At 41.8% G+C, this 21,762-nt stretch overlaps 2 protein-coding genes across 8 annotated transcripts in view; both read right to left on the bottom strand.

Annotated features, from left to right (window-relative positions):
• Positions 1-3,880: 3,880 nt before the first annotated feature.
• LOC144457756 (transmembrane protein 14A-like) lies at positions 3,881-21,176 on the bottom strand. The gene is made up of 2 exons (XM_078156067.1): positions 21,089-21,176; positions 3,881-13,359 (listed from the first exon to the last, which is right to left on the bottom strand). Exon 2 carries the CDS (start codon positions 11,265-11,267, stop codon positions 10,845-10,847), a length of 423 nt encoding a protein of 140 aa, XP_078012193.1. The 5' UTR covers positions 11,268-13,359; positions 21,089-21,176; the 3' UTR covers positions 3,881-10,844.
• LUC7L3 (LUC7 like 3 pre-mRNA splicing factor) overlaps positions 17,827-21,762 on the bottom strand; it is a 72,422-nt gene continuing 68,486 nt past the window's right edge. For all 7 annotated transcript variants that reach the window (XR_013487231.1, XR_013487233.1, XR_013487232.1 and 4 more), the window contains one exon: positions 17,827-21,250. The gene's annotated coding sequence lies outside the window, so the exon portion shown is untranslated. The remainder of the gene's footprint in view (positions 21,251-21,762) is intronic.

Raw genomic sequence — 21,762 nt, 5'->3', positions numbered from 1 at the left:
TTCTGGCAGGTTCCATCAACAACTGAATAAGCATTTACTAAGTGCCAAGAGCACTGAGGTTAGGTGACTGGCCCAGGACCACACAGCCAGTATTTGTCAGAGGCAGGATTCTAACCTAGCTCTTTCTGATTTCAAGGCTGTCTCTATATCCATCATGCCACAATTCTCAAGACTAAAGGACCATCCTGCATTGGCGGAGGGGATTTCCTCACCGAAAGCTCCCTATACCAAGGAATACCAGGCCCAGGTCCTATCTCTATTCCTGTCTACCAAGCCCTGTGCTGAGCAGTGAAATAGAAGAGTGAAACTGACCAGTGTAAAGGAGCTTATGGTCTAATAGAGGGTGGTAACACATTTTAAGGAACAGCTAGGTGGCTCAGTGGATAGAGTACCATGACTGGAGTCAGAAAGACCTGAGTTCAAATCCAGTCTTAGACCCTTACTAGCTGTGTGACCCTGGGCAAGCCACTTCACCCTATTTGCCTCAGTTTCCTCATATGTAAAATGAGCTATAAAATGGCAATGACTCTCCATGACCCTATTTGGGTTTCGTTTTGGTTTTTTTGCAAAGACACTGGAGTGGTTTGCCATTTCCTTCTCCAGCTCATTTTAAGATGAGTAAACCAAAGCAAATAGTGTTAAGTGACTTGCCCAGGGTCACACAGCAAGTAAGTGTCTGAGGCCAAATTTGAACTCGGGTCTTCCTGACTCCAGGCACAGCACTCTATCCACTGCACCATCTAACTTGCCAATAACAACTTATTATTTCATCCATACAAGATAGACACAGTATACATGGGAGGTCACCTAGGAAGGAAGGCAGTAGCAATGAGGGGAAGTAGAAGGAAAACCTCTTGCAGATGGTGGGGCTTGAGCTGATTCCACAAGAAAGCCAGGAAAGCTAAGAGATGGAGATGAGTAAGGAGAACATTCTAGGCATGGGAAAGAGTCAGTGAAAATGCAATCTAGAGATAGAGTGTCTTCTTCTAGGAACAGCAAGAAGCCCTGTGCCTTTAGATCAGAGAGTACATGGAGAGGAAGAAAGACAGGAGGACTGGAAAGGTAAAAAGAGGCCAGGTTGTGAAAGGCTCTAAAAGCCAAACAAATTTCTATTTCTTCCTGTGATTTATTGAGTAGGGAGGAGCCCTCACTTTCATTATATGACACCTCTATATTTCCAGTCATTCATTTCTCTGATGCCATCCTTTATCACACCCTACTATATTTATATTATTTTATTTTTAATATTTTTAAAAATCAGTAAAATATTTTTTGAAAAATACCTCTCCCTCTTTTTTTTTTCCAGAGGTGGAGATCTATGGATGTGGAACATATACTGTGAAAACCATTTGATATATTGCTGAACTGTTTTCTTTCTCTCTTTCCATTCTTTGCTTCTGAGGAAGTCACAAAGGGCGAGCGGAAGGAAAGAGAAGAATAGATTTGGAAATGAAGGCAGTGCAAAGATAAAATTTTTAAAAATTTTTTTCAGGGTTTAGGTGACTTGGGGGCTATTTGTTAATAAATGTTGATATTTTCAGTTTACTATGATTTGAGGTTTTTAAAAAGTGTGACATAATTCAAAAATACCAAATGTCACTGATGTAACCATTAAGCATTTTGTCTTCCACAAAAATTATTTTAATTTTGTCCCTCTTCCCTCCTCCCTCCCCCAAAATATATGCAGCAAAAAAACCCCAGAGACTTACAGAGCTGGGGGAAACCTTGAGACTTTAACCCAAGCTTTTTACTTCACAAGAGAGGAAACTGAAGCCCAGACAGAGGGAGCAACTTGCCCAGGGCCACAAAGTTATCAGAGACAAAGTGTTCGAATGCTGGTGGAATGTCATAGAATCTTGCAGCATTACTGTGCTCAAAATGACCAGAGCAGATGTCAAAAACATGCTTTCACTTCAGCCTTTTCTGAATTCTCACTAAGGTGTACACCACATTCAGACAAGTAAAATTTCATGAATAATTGGCCCCCTGCAGTTACTTCAACCCTCCCTAGGATAAGGACAGGGGTTTGGGTTATTTGCCATGATACAGATAAGGGGCCCAATGGCCTATGGCACTCCATCTGCATCTTTCCCTTAGCCTTCTCATCCACTGAACATGGATTCCTTCCTAGGGTGCAGATAGAAGGGTGAGGCCCCATTAAAGGTTGGCCCAAGATTATTCTCTATGGATAAGCCAAGGGGAAGGAGGGTGGGGCATAGATCCAACTGAAGGGTGCCTAATTGAAGGTCAGCCAGGCATTTGTGGGCCAGCATTCAGAAAGAATCCCAGCTCCCTTTTTTTAAAAAAAATTTATTTTTAACTTAAGTAATTCCACAGGAACAGGGGATATATATTAAACTAAACTATTTATATCTTTCCAGTTATCCTTTTGATCTTTGTTGATGGGCATGCATGTGATGACATAATTCAGTGGGTACATATTATCTTATGTTCTGCCTTTTTTCCCCTTAACCTTATTTCATGTTCTTATTTCCAAGTATTAACATAGTCCACATACTTCTCATTTTTCCTGGCTAGAGTGTATTCCATTGTGTTGGTAGAAGAGCTCACATTCACACTGTGCCTTAAGAGTTATTACAAAATTATGTCTTTCTTATGTCTTTTGTTTTTATATCACATTCATTTCCAATTATATCCCCACCCACCCACCCAGCAAGTCATCCCTTGTAACAAAGATTAAAAAAAGGTTTGAAAAAAAAGCAGTTCAACAAAACTAACAAACACATCACACTCACAGCTTCCCTACCTCTGGAGGTTCATTTTCTCAGTTCATCTCTAGGGCCAAGTTCAGTCATTGTAGCAAAATATTCAGTTACTTTTCTTTTTTGTTCTTTTCACATACATTGCTGCATTAATTGCATCTATATTTTCCCCAGTTCTGCCCATGTCTGTCTGCAACAGTTCCTAAAAGTCTTCTCATGCTTCTCTGAATTCTACACACACATTATTTTTATGGCACAAAAATGATCCATCACATTTATGTGCTACAATTTATTTAGACATTTTTCAATCAATGAGTATCAACTTTATTTCAAATCCTTTGTTACCATAGAAAGGACCACTATGAATATTTTCGTGTATTTGAGACTTTTCTTTCTGTCTTTAGCCTCTTTGGGATATATGCCTAGCAGTGGAATCTCTAGGTCAAAGGGTATAATTCCAAATTACCTTCTAGAATGATTGGACCTTTGCACAGCTCCACCAAGATTATATTGCCAGTTTGCATGGTTTTAGCTGGAAACTTAAAGATGCTTTTATCTTCATTTCTCTTATTATTAGTGATTCAGGAACAGCCTTTTACATGGTAGTTAATAGTTTGTAATTCTCATTTGTAAACTTTATTCATATCCTTTAATCAATTATTCATTGGGGTCTTATATATTTGTGTTAATTATCTATATGTCTTTGCTATCAGACCCTTCTTAGAAATATTTGATGTAAAGATTTTCTCCAATCAATAGTTTCCTTTCTTATCCTTATTGAATTGATTTTATCTGTGCAAAAACTTTTCACTTTATCAATTCATCAAAATTATCTATTTTGTCTGTTGTGATCTCCACTATACCTTGTTGATTAAGAATTCTCCCTCTAACCATAGTTTTATTAAGATAGATATTGTTTGTAATTTAATTTCTTCCAAACTACTTCCCAGTGCCTTAAGCTTTACCAAGCATGCTAGAAATAGTCTTTCATGTGAGCCTCACCTGATGGGGTAGGTAGTGGAAATCTTGTTATCTTCATTTTATAGTTGAGGAAAACTGAGCCTCAGAGAGGTAAAATGATTTGCTCGTAGATCACATAACTCGTAAGTAGTTAGGAAACACAGGGAGGACACAAACCCAGTTTTTCTGACTCCAAATCCAATCCAATTCAACATGCATTTATTAAGCACCTACTACAAACAAGGCACCATGCTGATCAGTGAGGTGCCAAAGACTAATGAAAAATAGTCCCTGCGCTCCAGATTACATTCTATTAGAGAGGTGGACAAAAGGTAAAGATAAGGATATACATGATAATTTGAGGGGCCAGGAGAGAACACTAAATCCAACATTCTTTCTCCTAGTTTAGTTGGATAGTATTCCCTTGTTCAGTTCTCTTCATTTCAAAGATGTCTCAGAACTCCTCATGCTCAATGGCTTTGAATAGCTCTTCAGTGTCTGGAATGCACCCAAGAAGGTTCAAAACCTTAACTGCTTGTTTTCAGCTGGTGTTTATCTGGAAGAATTTTTCTTGCGCTCTTCAACATTTTTATTCATGAGTGGGTTAAGGGTAATAGGAGTGACAGGTTGTTAAAATTTCAGAGGACATGAAGCCAGGAGATTTAGCTAACATTGGATGAGAGACACAGGATCTGAAAAAGATCTCAACAGGTTAAAATAATGGGCTGAATCTAATAGATATTTTTCAGGGAGGGGGCAGCACTGGATATGTGATTTCATGGATGTTGTGTAAAAGTTTCTGGTGAGGAAACTTTACTTATGTAATTCAGCAACTTATAGACATATATAGGTTATATGCGTCAATGTAAGCTGCATATGTTATATTTATATATACATATGTAGGTGATACTATACACACACACACACACACACACACACACACACACATACATAGATATCCTAGACTTATATAGCAACTATTATAGAGAGGCATTTAGGGCATCGAGGGAGTTAGGTGATTTTCCCATGGCATTAGGTGACACATGGCCAAAATGCATCAGAGGCAGGAAATTTGAACTCAAGCCCTCTTGACTTGGAGACCTTCCCTCTCTCCACAACACCATATTTCCTTTCAAAAAGAAATTTAATAAAGACAAATTTAAAGTTGTACACTTGGGTTCTAAAATCAACTTTACAAGAAGAGGATGAAGAAATATGTCTAGACAGCAGTTCATGTGGGGGGGAAAAAGATCTAGGGAACAAAATAATATAAAAATTCATTTTTACATTTCTTTTGTATTCTTATTTTAATTTTTTTGGAGGATAAAAGGTCTTGAATCTCAAGGGAGGAATAATGAGAAAATAGATGAGTGGGAGGGGAATTATATTATCAGACCTCAAACTATATTATGAAATAGTAGTTACCAAAACTTTTTGGTACTGGTTTTGAAAAAAATTAGATCTGTGGAACAGACTAGTTAGCAACAAATAGCAGCAGTTGAAAATAGCAGTCTGGTGTTTGTAAATTCAGGAACATAAATTACTAGTGGAAGTACTGACTTTTTTTTTTTACAAGAACTTCTGGGAAAATTGGAAAGAAGTCTGGCAGAAATTAAATGTAAGCCAACATCTTACACCAGATACCACAATAAACTTAAAATGGATCCTAGCTTTTAAGCTGGAAGAGACATGGAGGCCATCAAGTCCAATCCAAGAAACTTTGGCACTGAGAGGGTCACAGGGTCACAGAGCTAGTGAACATCTGGGGCAGGATTTGGACTCACGTCTTCTTGACTCTAAGTCCACTGCTCTAATCACTACAATGCATAGCAAACTGAATGTAAAAGGACATATTATAAAACTTAGAAGAGATGCAATGTCAGGCACCTTTCATAACTAAGGCTAGGGGGAAAATTCCTTACTAAACAAGAGATAAGTAGATTATAAAATATAATCAATCTAACAAAAAGCATTTATTAAGCCTCCACTACATCCCAATATAAGTAAGGTGCTAGATATAAACAGAATGATACAATTCCTACAGTCAGAGAGCTTACATTTTACAGGAAGAAACATTGTGAATATATATATAAGTGTAATGTCTCATGAGCTTTGCTGTAGAGATATGACACTTTCCAGAATCCAGTATCATTGATATTGTGGGCCTGGGTTTTCTTAGTCTATTTTGTGGAGACTTTTTGGAGAAATGCCAGAAGGGAAACAAACTAGGTTGAAAGCCTGAGTTCAGAATCCATCCTGGTATCGCATGGATTTTTCCAGAGTCAAACACTCAGCTGTCTCTGGATACGTGCTCCTCTGGTCTACCCTTTTGTTGTCATTGTTGTCATTGTTGTTCAGTTGTTTCAGTCATGTCCAACACTTTGTGACCCCATTTGGGATTTTCATGTCAAAAATATTTGTCATTTCCTTCTCCAGCTCATTTTACAGATGAGGAAACTGAGGCAAACAAGGTTAAATGACTTGCCCAAGGTCACCCAGCTAATAAGTATCTGAGGCTGGATTTGAGCTCAGGTCTTCCTGACTCTAGGTCTGGTACTATATCCACTGTGCCACCTAACTGCACCTAATCTTCCCTATCAAGACTCTAAAAGATGTTACCACTGTTGCTGCTATGGTTAACATCATAGTTGATAATGGATAGAGCAGGGTATATGACCAGTAGACATATGGTGTTGAGCAGAACAGGTTTAGTAAGATGACCCAAACTGCTTAGAGACAACATCCCTCTCCTATGGCTCTGAGGTAGAGAAGGAAGCAGCTGCTCCAATTTCTTTCTGTGAGAGGAAAGAGATAAGAGTAAATATTTCTGTGCTGCAATGAGCAGAATCCTACAAGGTCCACATCCACAGACTGTTTCTTTCTCCCCTGCTACTTTGTTCTTTCCTTCACTACCAAATTCCTAGTACTATTTCAACAAATTAGTGGCAACTAACCCTTGTTATGGGGTCAGCATTATCAGTGCCCATGGCTATTGGGTAGAGGCCGCATTCTGGGGAGGGGGGGAAGTATACATAAAATCAACAAAGATAGAATGAGAAGAGAAATGGACAACAGGGAAAATATTTCTGTCAAATATCATCAATAAAAGACCCATATCCAAAAAAGGTAGAAAATGACACAAATGAATACATAAGATCAAGAGGCAGTAGATAGTCAAAAAAAACATATTAAGAAATAACAATTGAGGGGCAGCTAGGTGGCGTAGTGGATAGAGTACCGGCCCAGGAGTCAGGAGGACCTGAATTCAAATCCGACCTCAGACACACAACACTTACTAGCTGTGTGACTTCGAGTAAGTCACTTAATCCCAATTGCCTCGAAGAAAAAAAAAAAAGGAAAAAAAAATAATGATTGCAAACTATACATGACCACGTGAAAACATGCTCCAATTCAGTAATACTATTTTGCATTATGAAAGAAAAGTGACTAAAATGTCTATATCCTTTGATATAGAAATTCTGCTACTGGGCATATACCCCAAGAAAGTTAAAGGAAGAAACAAAAATCCAAATTAGGTCAAAATACTTACAGTAGTACTCTTTGTGGTGGCAAAGAATTGGAAAAAAAATAAGTGACCATTGTTTGGAAAATGGCTGGGAAAATGAGGATATATGCATACAGTGGAATATGACTGTATTGTAAGAAACGACAAAAATGAAGATCAGAGATATAAGGAAAAATCTATACGAGTTGATACAAAGTGAAATAAATGGAGTCAAGAGAACTTCATCCACAATGGCCATGACAATGCAAATAAAATAATTACCAAAAGGAAACCTAATCCTGAGACACAGAAAAACCAAAGAAGGTCTTGGGAAGCAATTAACGGAACATACTTTGTTATCGTGACTGAGAGGCAGAGGACTGAATATTGTGTACATGGTTAGATACAGCCATTGTGGTAGATGATTTTGCTTAATTATCTTTATCACAAAGGAGGGTTCAATCTGGAACAACAAGTGAAATGACTGTGTTGCAAAGACAAGCTACCAATCATTTACATGTAGATGTAGATGTATGTTGTGTCACACTGTTGACTCATGTTGAAATTAAAGTCTATTAAAATCTCCAAATCTACATGTATATGATATATGTATATGTGTATGTGTATGTGCATGTATGTTGTTGTTCAGTTTTTTTTCAGTTGTGTCAAACTTTTCATGACTCCATTTGGGGTTTTCTTGCCATTTTCTTCTTCAGTTCATTATACTTTCAGATGAAGAAACTGAGTGCTAAGTGACTTGCCCAGAGTCATACCGCTAGTAAGTGTCAAGGGCCAGATTCGAACTCACAAAGATGAATTTCCCTAACTCCAGGCCCAGCACTCTATCCACTGTGCCAGCTAGCTGCCCATGTACATATGTACAAGTATGTATATGAATTATGGGAATACATGCATATGTGCATGTTTATATAGTATATTTATGTGTGTTACATATATGTGTGCATGTGAGTGTGCACTTGTGTGCATGTGTACACACATATATATCTATATATAAATTTAGAGGTCTTAGTGGACTTCAATTGCAAGTAAACAATGTGACATGATAACCCAAAACCTGAAACCTAGTGTTATCTTAGAAGGTATTTAAGGGGTCTTGGATGGCGTATTTTTCAGAAGCCAAGAGGGAAGATGTAGACTCACTATAGTCATATCCATTGGTCAGATCACTTCTGGAGCACTGTATTCAGTTATGGTCACCACCTTTGAAGAAGAACCTAGACAGTACAGACTGTGACTAGGACAAATGAGAGTGACCAATATGGCAAGAGAGCTAGAGATGTGCCTCATGAAGATCAGCCACTTTAACTGGAAGCAAAACGAAATGACTGGAAAGAGAAATAGAACTAGATCATGGAAGTCTTTCAGTGGCAGGCTGAGGAGTTTGTATTTTGTCCTAGATCAGGGGTTCCTGTTTGTGATGCCATTACTCCTTGATGTTTCAGTAAACCTTCCCATACCCCTCATTTTATATGAAAGGAAATAAATTCTAGAGTTCACCATGGATTGAGTATAAGAAAATAAAGAAACTAATTTTTCTTCTCCAAGGTAAAACAAAAATTTGAGATTCTGTCTTGGTGGCATTCTTGCCTTTGGCTTGGGCTTCTGGGTTCTAGCTGGTCTCCAGAGTCTCAAGCCCAACTGTCTCCATTACTGAGATTTTTTAGGAAGTCTGTGCTTTGCTGCTAGCAGATCTACTGGGAGGGCCAGGTCAGCCTCCTGACTTTGCGAGGCTTTTCCCTCTGTCTGGGATACCCCCTCTGCATCACCCTCAAAGCCCTTAACTCCAACAGTAAACAGGTCCTAAGCCCCACAATGGGCCTGTTTCCAACCCTGACCTGGAGCTTCTCCTATGGAACAGGGAGCCTGGTGATGAGGAAGAGGAGAATGAGGGGGGAAAGTACTTTGAGGTCCAGAATCAGCAGTGATCTGCCAGGGTAGTGGTGCCTGAACCATACCACTCTCTTCCTGAACTGAAGCTTCTTTTGTACAAAATTGATCACGACCTAGGGAGGCAAATCCAAGTGGCCTGACTCATCAGATGGACAGCAGTGGGCTCTACAATTGTGAGACTGGGACTCAGAATCTATAAATATGGAAGATGATAGTTGAGGTAAAATGACATTACCACCATGCCTTTGGTACCTAGGACCAATGAGAGCTATGCAAACCATCCCAGTGAAGTACTTGTATGATCAGGTCCTGAGAAAAGTAAGACTAGGGCAGGGGTCATGGTAAATGATGGAATGGGCTGATTCCTTTAAAGTGTTTCCCTTATTCCTCTTAGCCCAAGAATTTTCATAATTCAAGGAGATAACTGAGATGATTAGGAGATGAGAGATGTGGACTATAGACTATTTGCATGTAACGGGGAGATGGACAGGATGGAACCTAAGAACCTGGAGAACTTACTTGTTGAAAGAGCAGATTTATTTCCAGTTTGATTTCCAGTAAATGCTTTGCAGTCTGAGAGAGAGAAAGAGAGAAGGAAAGAAAGAGAGAAAGGAAGGAGGGAATGAAGGAAGGAAGGAAGAAAGAAAGAAAGAAAGAAAGAAAGAAAGAAAGAAAGAAAGAAAGAAAGAAAGAAAGAAAGAAAGAAAGAAAGAAAGAAAGAAAGAAAGGAAGGAAGGAAGGAAGGAAGAAAAGAAGGAAGGAAACAATCTTGCAATAATTAAAGAGGAAAAGTGATAAGGATCTGAACTAAGGTGGTGGTCACTTGGGCTAAGAAAAACATCTCAGAGATGGAAATAAAAAGATGCAGTAGATGATGAGTTAGGGTAAGGGTGAGAGTGAGGGCAAGTGATGAACTGTAGGATCATAGATTTAAAGCTGGAATCAAACCCTGCCCACCTGGGTGGGCCTCTGCTCCACTCACCCTTAGGGGGCCTTTCACCTTGAGGGGGCCTGTGGAGGGGAGGAGGGTTAGCAGATAGCATTAGGGGCCATCAGGCATCCTTTCCCCTTCATTTTACAGATAAGGATACAGAGGCATAGAGAATTTAAGTGACTTGCCCAAGGTGACACAGATGGTACATTTCTTTTTTCTTGTTTTTTTTTAATAGAACTTTTATTTGAATACTGGTTACACTCTGCTCCTTTATCCAGTGTCTGCAGAGGGTAGAATGAAATTTAAAATTCAGGACACAAGTATTTCCTATGCAGCTTGTAAGACAAACAGAGACTAGGACAATCACTTAGTATTTTAGTCAAACCACACATAAGGCATCCTATTAACTGACAAGTTTTATTGCCATGTAAACTTTTGTTTGGTGACTCAGGTTTTGGAGTTTTCAGTAAACAAATATAAAAGACTTTTAAAACTTGCAATGGTGGACAATGACTTTGCACCTTCCATAGTGATAAATAAAAGGAGGGGAAATGAGGATCAATGAGACATGATTCATTAAGTTCTCTTTAGGAAACAATGATTATCAACTAAGAAATAGCTGAAAACCTTTTTGGTTTAAAAAAAGTTTGCAATCTAATGCTAATATGAGAAGTGTCAGTTTGCTAGTCGTTATCTTTTTCTTTATAGATGCTTGATACTTCTTGCTGAAACTTATCTGTCAAGTACAAAGAACATATTTAGTCTGCTGTGGTGGAAGGATAGGAATTAAGTCCTTGGTGTCTGGGGATTCTTATATGAGTATTAAGATGAGTCGCAAAATCCTCAAAAGGCTTAGGCCAGCCACAATCCCTGCTGGCATTACTTTCTTGTATCTCTTGAACCTTATGCCCATGATAGTGGCCAGAAAGAAGGGAGTGAATAGTGACATTTTGACATCTCGGGGGTCACAGGAGATACGGTAAGATCCACAACCCACCAATAAGCCAAAGAAGAGACCAGCAACCAAAGATACAACACTTCCTTTGCGATGATAGCCCAAAAAGCCTCCAGATGCTATCACGCTAGTATATCCAAAATCAACCCAGTCAATAGCCATGGTACACATCTTGCACCCTGGAGCCCATCCCGCCTCCAGTACCCTTTGAACTCTCCTTCTCCTTTCCTTCTTTCCTCCTCCTCCTCCTCCTGCCACTCCTCCCTGGTCTCTGCCCATGGTACATTTCTGAGGTAGGATTTGAACCCAGATTCTAATAACTCCAAGAACAGTGCCCTATTCACTATGCCATGGTGTCTCTCTAGTAAAAGAAAGCACTAAGGCTGCAAACTAAGGTTACAGAAATAAAGCAGTTTGGAAGTGGGGTACCAATGTGGAAGAAGATCCTTAGGAGACTGTTTTCACTTGACTAAGATTGGTATTTATAATTAAGTCACAATCAGTAGCCTTTTGGTATTTGTTTTGTTCTGTTTCAACCTCTTTTCTTGCTGATAGGAGTTGGGAAGCTTGACATTAGCCTGTGCACAAAATTCGCTCCCCTCAGGGCTGGGGCAGAGGAGTCTGAAATACCTGACTGTCACTGACCAGCTGGGCAGCAGCAGGATTCCACGCAGCCATCCCACAGGTTGTTTTTGCACAGCAGTCAGGGATGCTAAAACCTCATTGTGGCTTTCTAGGCTACCTGCTTTCAACCTTCTCCTATCCTGAAGAAAACAGCCTTCGCTGTTCTAATCTCCACGCCCATAAGCTACCCTTGCCCACTCCAGCCTCTCATCATCTTGGTTGCTTTTTTCTGGGTCTTCTCTGGCATCACCAGGTCTCTCTTGCAAAGCAATGGCCAGACCTGAGCCATTGGTGTGCATTGGAATTTGGTGGAAGGAGACTACGATGTTTTAGAAACCTGGATCTCCATTCACCGCCAATTGTCCCCGTGGGATGTGAAGAGTGAGCTGCATATAACATGTCCCAGTTAGAGTCAATGTGCTCATTTTTTTTCTTTTTCTTTCTTTCTTTTTTTTCCTTTTCCTTTTTTTGGGGCAGGTGGGGTGGGGATTCAAGAGCTGTGATTTTATTCATGTAGGGAATCCCTCATGCAAACTAGCAACTGTCTATAACAGTATTAGAGTTACCTGAGTCACTGAGAAGTGACCTACCCAGAGTCACATAATATCTTGAAATTAGATCTCCTTAGGGGGCTAGCTAAGTGGCACAGTGGATAGAGCACCAGCCCTGGAGTCAGGAGGACCTGAGTTCAAATTCAGCCTCAGACACTTGACGCTTACTAGCTGTGTGACCCTGGGCAAGTCACCTAACCCCATTGCCTAGCAAAAACAAACAAACAGCAAAAAAGAAATTAGATCTCCTTGGCACCAAAGATAAGCTCCCTGTCCCCACTGCCTGTCATCAGAGGGACAAAGTGCTTACCTATTTGGGACAAATCACAAAGTGGGGTCCCCAGGAATTCACATCTGTATAACATGGTAAAATAAGTCCCCTCCTTCTCCCAAACCTTTATGGATTTAGGAGCAGCCTTGGTACCACTAGGGCCAGGGTAAGGGATCAGTAACTATGGAGATGCTGGTTATCCTAATGTGGAGAATTGAGAAGCACCTGGAACAAGTGTTCAGAGAGGTCAGAAGTGATGGGGAGGTTAACCAGGAAGGCTGGGGTGATTCAGTAGGCTGGGCTATCAAGGTGTCCCATCTAAAAGTTAAAACAAGGAATTCCTAGAAGGAAATGAACTCTGCTTTCAGTAGAGCATAGGATGTCCAGTCCTAGGTGGAAGGGATCTTAGAAATCCCCTAGTTCATCTTATCATTTTACAGATGAGGAAAACGAGGCTCAGAAAGTGAAAGTGACTTGGGCCAAGGTCATAAGGGTAGCAATAAGTGTGCGGACCTGTGTGAGAGGACCATCTCCTACCAGGGTTTCCCTCTTCCTCCCTACCTTAACGTGGATTAGGTTAGGCTATATTTTCCCTTAAAAGGCAACAAAGCCAAGACTTGATTGGCCTGAGGGGTGGGTGGGTAGGGATACAAAGAAAGGCTTAACCTGTGCTCTCCTCAGTCCACCACCTAGGTGGCCTCTGGCTATGTTGATCTGGCTTTTGGGTCTCCTAAGTGCCTAGGAGGTCCCAGACCTGCCTCAACACACAATGACCACCATGAGGTTAGGGAAACCAACCTTAAGAGAAATCCAAATTCAAATCAATATTAGGAGCAATCTTGAATCCAGAGAGCTGACGTTGGGACACACCTCCGGGAAAGCTCAGAGCTTTGAACTCCTGCCCTGGGGCCTGGGGCTGTTTTGACTGAAGAGAGAAAGAACAAAACTTCTGGTCCTCTTGCCTCTGGGCCAGTCCCCTCCTCCCAACCTGTCCATCACTTTCTAGGGGAACTCTGAGCATTCAGCAAATCAGTCAATAAACATTTATTAAGCACCTACTATATGCTGGGCACTCCGCTACAGGCTGGCAATATAAGCACAAATAAAAACAGAAATAGGCACCGCCATCAAGGAACTAATACTCTAGTGGGAGAAAATAGACAACCCAAGGAAGCTGAAAAGCCTGGGAGAGGGAGAAAGCATCCTATGGGAGTGGAGAATCCCAGAGAAATCCAAAAACAGCAGAGCTGATGGGAAATGGAGAGAGGCTTGTGCTGGACCCCTCCTCAAATACAGGCCCTGGAGACCCTGGCTTTGGCCTCCTGTCAGAGGGTCCAGTTTGAGGGCAGAGGATGCTGATGACGTGCGAGTGAGAACCAGGCAGGCTCTGTCTTGCAGGATAACGATGAGTTTTCTAGTGAAGGAAGGCGTGATGGAGAGGTCCAAAGATGTCCAAAAGCAGGACATAGCTGGTGGGAAGTAGGGAGAAGACAGTGCTGAGCCCTCTGCGTAAACTGAAACCTTGGAGCCCACCACCCTGCCCTCCAGTCACAGAGGGGAAGTGGGAGGTTTGTTTTGCTTATCCCCTTTAAGGGAAGGTCCTATTGAGGAAGGGTTATTAGAAGATGAGAAATATAAAGAGAGAAGACTTCATTTTAGGGATTTTGTTGTTTTTCTTTTCTTTTTTTATTTGCTTTGAGTTTTTGTTTTGTTGTTTTAAACTAATTTTTAACTCCAACAATGCAGCCCACAATCCAACCATGATGACCTAGGAACTCAATCCAACACAAAGCAATAGTCACAATTATATACAACCAATATATGGTTTGTTCTTAATCAAATGGAGACTGGCAATAAAGCTGTCCATTCAGTTCCGAACATTGTTTATCATGCTACAACTGATTCTTCCATGATAAGAAGTTACTTTCTCTCTGACTATAATTCTTCAGAAATATTTTTAATCATGCTAATAAACCTTTTTTTAGATAAAAAAAATATATAACTACGAACAAAATAGGAACACCATGACTTCTGTGATCACTCTGCTTCTGCAGAGTGCTGAACCTTACAAATAATCCTAAGCTTCAATCTGTTTCTGTTGTTTGGTCCAGACCTGTGACTTCACTGACCCAAGGAGCTCCCAGGGAGGAAACCTCCTCTCCTAGTGCTGAATGTCATCTTTTTAGAGAGCTGCTCAGGGTCACACAGTCAGGGAGCCTAGCACACTGTCCACTCTTCCTTCAACGCTGCCTCTCTTCTGGGGCAGCTAGGTGGTGCAGTGGATAGAGCACCAGCCCTGGAGTTAGGAGGACCTGAGTTCAAATCCAGTCTCAGACTAGACACTTGACACTTACTAGTTGTGTGACCCTGGGCAAGTCACTTAACCCCAATTGCCTCCAAAACAACAAAAACAACAATAAAAAAACAAAACACTGCTTCTCTTCCTCTCTCTCTGTATATATATATATGTACACACACACACACACACACATAAAATGGCTGAACTGAATGGACTTAAAGGTCCCTTTGAGGAGTCATAGGCTCTTAGATCTAGAACTGGAAGAGACTTTAGAAGCCCAGTCTCTGGGTTTCTCACCCACTCATTTTGCAGCTGAGGAAACTGAGGTCCAGTGAAATTGATCGACTTGCCCAAGAGTAAGTAAGTATCAGAGGTGTGATATGAACCCAGCTCCTCTGACTCTCCAGGCTTGGCCCTCATACCAGAATATGCCTAGGCTTATAGGGAAAGGACCTTGTCACTATCAGTTCTGTTCAGCTTCCAAATGATGGGACCTGCCGATTCTATCTGGAAGGGGAAGAGGTAACCAGGAGTCAGGGCAGGGGGTGGATGGACCCAGCTCTGCAATCTCTGTTGTTCTCTCATACACACTCCAACTTTGTGACGGATTCCCATGGGGAATCTGGGAAATTTCAGCACTAAGAGAGGAAGATTTAGCACCAGGAGAAAAATAAAAAGACACTGTGCCCATTCCCATCACTCCCTCCCACCACCCCCACCACGCCACCCCTCTGTTTGTAAATTTCTCCTGGGAAAAATGGGATTAGACAGCACCCCCTGCCTCCTGACACTGCCACATTCTTGTAGAGACTCGAGAAGATTATCAGGGGTGGAGAGTCCCTAAACCCCCACAATTCTAAGCTGCATTAGTGCTTATCAGAATCACAAGGTTTCCCATGATAGATACTGGTGACTGGGTTGGATTTATTCTCAGACTTTGTCAGTAAGATTAGAAGCTGTGAAAGTGTCCACCTTACCCAGCCTGACTTGATCTACCATCACTTTGCAGCTCTGAGAAAGTAGCCAGGGCCCGAGAATGGTGCTTGATCCTAGACTCCCAAGGGAGGCAGGAAAGGGACTCCTCCAGGGAGGGCCTTAGTGGAGGAGGGACTCCCATCTTCTCGGTGGCTTGATTTCCGATCCCAGATCTAACCACTAGTGTGCTGGTCCCTCTTCCTATTTTTCCACTTTCAAGACTGACAAGAGGAGTTTGTTGTCTCACTGGGACTGTGGCTGGTCACGGATTTTAGAGTGGGTGGGAAGCCAGGACCTGAAGATCTAAGGTTGAGCTGGTATTGAAAGTGAGAAGCCAAGCATGAGAGCAGACCAGACCTCAGGAGTGCCCAGAGGTAGTCAAGACAGAACTCAAGGGGAGAAGCCAGGTAAGTAGTCAGGAGTCTGTGAACACAGAGATCACAAAGTAAAAGATAAAAAACCAAGCAGTAAACCCTTGGAACTAGTGACCATGGGTTTAGAGGTTGATGGGATGATGCCTACCCTTGGACCACCTACTAAGGTTTATGACAAATGCGGACACTCTTGTTGGTACAGTGGAAGAGAATGCGGGATGTGGAACTGGAAGACCGGGCTTCAAACCTTGGTTCTGCAATTTAACTACCTACCTGGGTGACCTCAAGCAAATTACTTAGCCCTTCTGGGCCGTGATTTCTTCCTCTGAAAAATGAGTGAGTTAGAATAAATGGCCTCTCAAAGAATTGGAAATTGAGGGATGCCCATCAATTGGGGAATGGCTGCACAAGTTGTGGTATATGAATACAATGGAATACTATTGTTCTATAAGAAATGATGAGCAGGTGAACTTCAGAAAAACCTGGAAAGACTTGTATGGTCTGAGGCTGAGTGAAGTGAGCAGAAGCAGGAGAACGCTGTACACAGTAACAACAACATCGTGCGATGACCAACTTTGGCAGACTTAGCTCTTCTCAGCAGCGCAATGAACTAAGACAGTTCTAAAAGAGTCATGATGGAAAATGCCATCCACATCCAGAGAAAGAACTATGGAGTCTGAATGCAGAGCAAAGCATACTATTTTCCTTTTTGTTTGTTTGTTTGTTTTCTCTTTCTCGTGGTTTTTCCCTTTTATTCCGATTCTTCTTTCACAACATGACTAATGTGGAAATATGTTTAATATAATCACACATGTATAGCCTATATCAGATTGCTTGCTGTCTTGGGGAGGGGAAAAATTTTGGAACTCAAAATCTTACAGAAGTGAATGTTGAAAACTAAAAAGAAATTTAAAAAAGAAAAGAAATTTCCTACATCTTCAGGAGCATATAGCCTCTCCAGTAAGAGGCTAGATTTCAAAACAGTATTAAATGATGTGAATTTGAAAAAAAATAGATGGCCTTCAAATTTCCTTATGGTTTAAATCTATGATCCTCAAAGATCAGGATGGGTTACGATGAATACATCCATCCCTGAGTCTAGGGGAGCATCATGAGTCCCACACAATGCTCTGACCCCTTGCTGCCCCCAGATTCTGTGTGGAACGTTTGGTGGCAACCTAGTTATTAAAATAAGACTCAAGCCCCTAATTTAGTGGATTCCCTATAACCATAATAGCTATTTATGTTGCATTTTTAGGTTTGCACAGTGCTTTAAAAATGTTATCCCATTTGATCCTTACAACAACCCTGACAGGTAGGTGCTGGTTATTATCCTCATTTTATAGCTGAGGAAACTGAGGCAGGTAGAGGTTAAGTGATTTGCCCAGGGTCACAGAGCAAGGGGCTGGATTTGAAGTCATGACTTCTTTTCCAGACTCCAGGCCCAGCTTTTCATCCACTGTGCCACCTGGCTGCTAACAGACCAGGAACCACAAATCGAAGGGGCAGCTAGTTAGGGCCTGGAGTAAGGAAGACTCTCCTTCCTAAGTACAAATCTGGCCTCAGACACTTACTAGCTGTGTGACCCTGGGAAAGTCACTTGACCCTGTTTGCCTCTGTTTTCTCATCTGTAAAATGAGCTGGAGAAGAAAATGGCAAACCACTCTAGTATCTTTGCCAAGAAAACCCCAAATGGTATTATGAAGAGTTGGACATGACTGAAATGACTGAACGACAAAAAAAATCAAATAGCAAATCCTTTAATTAGGACAGAATAGCAAAGCAAAAGGAAGAGGGAATCTTCCACAAATGTAAGTATACATACACAAATATTCATTTGTGAATGAATGTGAGAAATAACTCAAATACAGATACACCAAATTGGACCTATGGTCTCTCAGAAGAGGAGCTATGGGGGACCCTTCCAACTGTGCAGATCACAGCCCATTCTGTGCAATTCTTGCCCTTAACCTCCAACAAGTTGGCTGGAAGGGGAGGAGGGCGTGCACACAGTGTGCTGGACATCAATCAATCAAGTAATCAACCAATAAAGCATTTTGTTAAGTTCTTACCCTCCTCCAGACACTGATAAATTCTGCAGATGCAAAGTCAAAACTGAAATAACCCCTGCCCTCAGAGAGGTTGCATTCTTTTTTTTTTTTTTGTTAAGGCAACTGGGGTTAAGTGACTTGCCCAGGGTCACACAGCTAGTAAGTGTCAAGTGTTTGGTCTGAGGCCAGATTTGAACTCAGGTCCTCCTGACTTTAGGGCCGGTGCTCCATCCACTGTGCCACCTAGCTGCCTTAGGTTGCATTCTAAACGTGGGAATGAGGGGAGAAGAGACAACACATACAGATATAGACCAGCAATTTTGTCTGCACAGGGAACTCCCGGATGAGAAGTTCCTTCTACCAATGGAGGTTGGTACGTTCCCTGTAACTAGTCTTAGTGAGTTGTTTCGGCTAGGGGTGTACTGAAGCCAGCTCTCACCGGCTGCTAAATTTTCCATGTGATGATTTACAGATCAGGGCTTGGTTTATTATCTTCTTGATTGTTTAGACTTAAGAAATGCTACTAATGTAGATTAAATTTAAGAGTGTGTGTAGGAGGGCCTGATTGTTAAATATTTATCTGCACACTCCGGAATTGCTCTATAAACACTGTTTGAGCTCAACAGGAGTGCAAGAGAAGGCTTAGGGAATGAAGTCATCACAGGACTAGAGGCCTGGTGAGTGTAGGCTAATAATAATAATAACTGGCATTAATAGAGTGCTTTAAAGTTTGCAAAGTGCTTTATCTACATTATCTCATTTGAACCTCAGAATGCCTCTCCTCAGGGTGCTGAGAAGTGACTCATCTAGGATGTTAGAGTCAATGTGTGTCAGAGGGCAGGCCTTGAAGGCAAATCGGAGCTTTTAGGAAGCAATTAGGCTGACTCTATCCGCTAGTCCACGCTGCTGCTCATGTATAATATAAACAAAATCAACCCAATGTAGTTAGAGGAGGGAATGCACTAGCAGCTGGGGCAATCAGGAAAGCCTACAGGAAGAAAGTGACCTTTGAGATGAGTTTTGAAGGAAAGCAGGAATTCCAAGATGTGGAGGTGAGAGAATGGGCACACCCGGCATGGGGAGAGGGGACAGCCAGTGCAAAGATGTAGAGGTGGGAGATGGAGCACAGTGTGTATGCAGAACATCGAGCACGTCTCACAGAGTGTAGAAGGGGAAGAAAGTGTAAGAAGACTCAAAAGGAGGGAAAGGGCCGAGTTATCTCCCCTATTAAACTCAGTTTCTTTGGTTTTTTGTTTGTTTTTGTTTCATTTTTTTGCTAGGCAATGGGGTTAAGTGACTTGCCCAGGGTCACACCCAGCCAGTGAGTTTTATGTGTCTGAGGCCACATTTGAACTCAGGTCCTCCTGACTCCAAGGCCGTGCTCTATCCACTGTGCCATCCAGCTGCCCCCTAGACTTAGTGTCTTAAGAGCAGGGATTTCTCTTTTGCTTTTCTTTTCACTTCCAGCTCTCCGCATAGTACCTGGAACATAGTAGGTGCTTAATAAATGCTTGTTGACACCTTGAAATGCTGAACAAAGGACTTTATACTGGATCTGAGCCATAATGGGAGCTACTGACTGAGTAAGGAAGTGGCATGATCAGACCTATGCATCAGGAGGATCATCTTGGCAGCTGAGTGGAGGATAGACTAGAGAGAGGAGGAAGTTGAAGTCAGGAGGCCGGTGGAATTATCTAGGGGATGAGGGCTAGAACGTTGTGAGGACAGCTGTTCAGCACTTGGGCTATCCTTCTGTCCTCCATAACCCTTGGCACAGGCCCAGTTCATCCTTCTCTTCCTGTCAGTGAAAGAGATGGGGATTGCCACATTCCTGAGTGCACCAGAAAGATACTCACTCCATCCTCCCATAAGAGATATCTCTGTGTGAGCTTTCATCCTGAGAGTTAATTTTTTTTTCTCCATGAATGATGAGCAAATGACCATCCCTTGCTCTAAGGGCAAAGAACACATCATCCCTACTGCTGCTGCTTAATTCATTAAAGCTACTTGGGATAAGGTAATGTGCCCACCCCACCCCAGACCTGGGGTGCTGATCTGGTGGCCATTGCTGGCCCATTCACATACCGACTATGTGAACTAAGCTCATATGGACTACTTGTGCCCGCCCTGTGGTAGGGCCTTCCAAGCTCATAGTGGTCTGATCAGCCACAGTCGCATACACTGCAGGATACACTGGGCCTCGGACACTCCCTAGCTCTGTGACCCTGGGGGAGTCACTTAACCTCTGTCTGCACTGGCTTCCTCAACTGTAAAATGGGGGCAATAATATCACCTACCTCCCAGGGCCGTTATGAAGGTCAAAAATATTGATAATACAAGATAGATAACACAATAGATATAATATGATATATAATAATAATAATATTCTCTGATAATCTCTGGAAAGCACTTAGCACAGTGCCTGGCACATAGGAGGTACTCAATAAATGCTTATTCCCCAACCCCTAACCCACCTCATGTCTAATGCTTAGTTTGACATTTTTGGTTTGCTGAGTACAATTTTAACATCAGGATTATTGGGGGGGAAAAATCTAATAACCCAGATGCTTATATTTGATTAGTATTGGGAGGTAATGGACAGTGAAACAGATAGAAGTCTCTTGATCTTAGCAGTTGAATAGACCTTCAGTGTGAAAAGAAAAAAAAAAAGGACATTATAAGATCACTGACAAGAGCAGCAAAGGAGCTGGGGAGACATGCAGCAATCTGTATCAGGGTCACAGGTTCCCAAGATGAGAGATCTGAAGCCAGAAGGTACTTCAGACACCATCTGGTCCAACCCAGTCATTTGACAGATGAGGAATGTGAAGGCCACAGAGGTGAAATGTCTTGCCCAAAGTCAGACCAGGAGACTTCGTTCCAGGCTGTATTTTGTGAATTACCAGGCAGTTGATCATTCCAAAAGTCCTGATAGAGTGACAGTAGAAATAGTACCTGGAACCTTATCTTCAGATGCCCCTATTCTCTGAGGATGAGGAGTTGATTAGAAGGCTGGGAGCTCTCATGGGCAGAGTGGCGTGCCAAGGGAAAAACTGCAAGGCATGCAGACAACACGAGAAAATGCCTCACCCCCTGGTAGTGATGAGCATGGTTCACCTATAGTACAAAAATATTACAGACCCACATTAGGAAATTTCTCAGAACAATATCCCTGTCCTCCTGTGGGGGTGGGGAAAACAACAAAAACCAGCAGAGACAGTAGAGATTCGGACCTGGAAGTGGGATGGAACTATGAATTAACTGGTGAGCATTTAAACCACATAAAATATATAATTTGGTAGAAAGTATCAGAGGACCTGCTTTTGAATTTGTGCAGTAGTTGAGGGCAGGAAAACCAGATTGTGAGCTCTGTGAGGGCTGGCACTGTCTTTTGTTTTTCTTTGTATCCCCAGCATTTAGCCCATTGCCTGGCAAACAGGAGGTGCTCAAAAAATGTTTATTGACTGACTGACTGAAATTACATGTCAGGAATATTTTTGAAAGTTAGAGGGATGCCATGGGCCTCCCTTAAATGCTGAAATGGCATTTGCCAGATTCAGCGACACCATTTAACACAAGGGGTTATCATTCTCTGAATCTGTGATGGAGGTAGATAGCCCTCTATTGAG

This window comes from Phascolarctos cinereus, unplaced genomic scaffold (assembly GCF_003287225.1).
Source record: "Phascolarctos cinereus isolate Bilbo 61053 unplaced genomic scaffold, phaCin_HiC Scaffold_5;HRSCAF=322, whole genome shotgun sequence".
Classification (NCBI taxonomy): Eukaryota; Metazoa; Chordata; class Mammalia; order Diprotodontia; family Phascolarctidae; genus Phascolarctos; species Phascolarctos cinereus.
This window is presented reverse-complemented; position numbering and strand designations above follow the sequence as displayed.

Excerpts from the sequence above, each read along its gene's own strand:
- LOC144457756 (XM_078156067.1), bottom strand. The coding sequence starts at position 11,267 with ATGGGCAGAGACCAGGGAGGAGTGGCAGGAGGAGGAGGAGGAGGAAAG.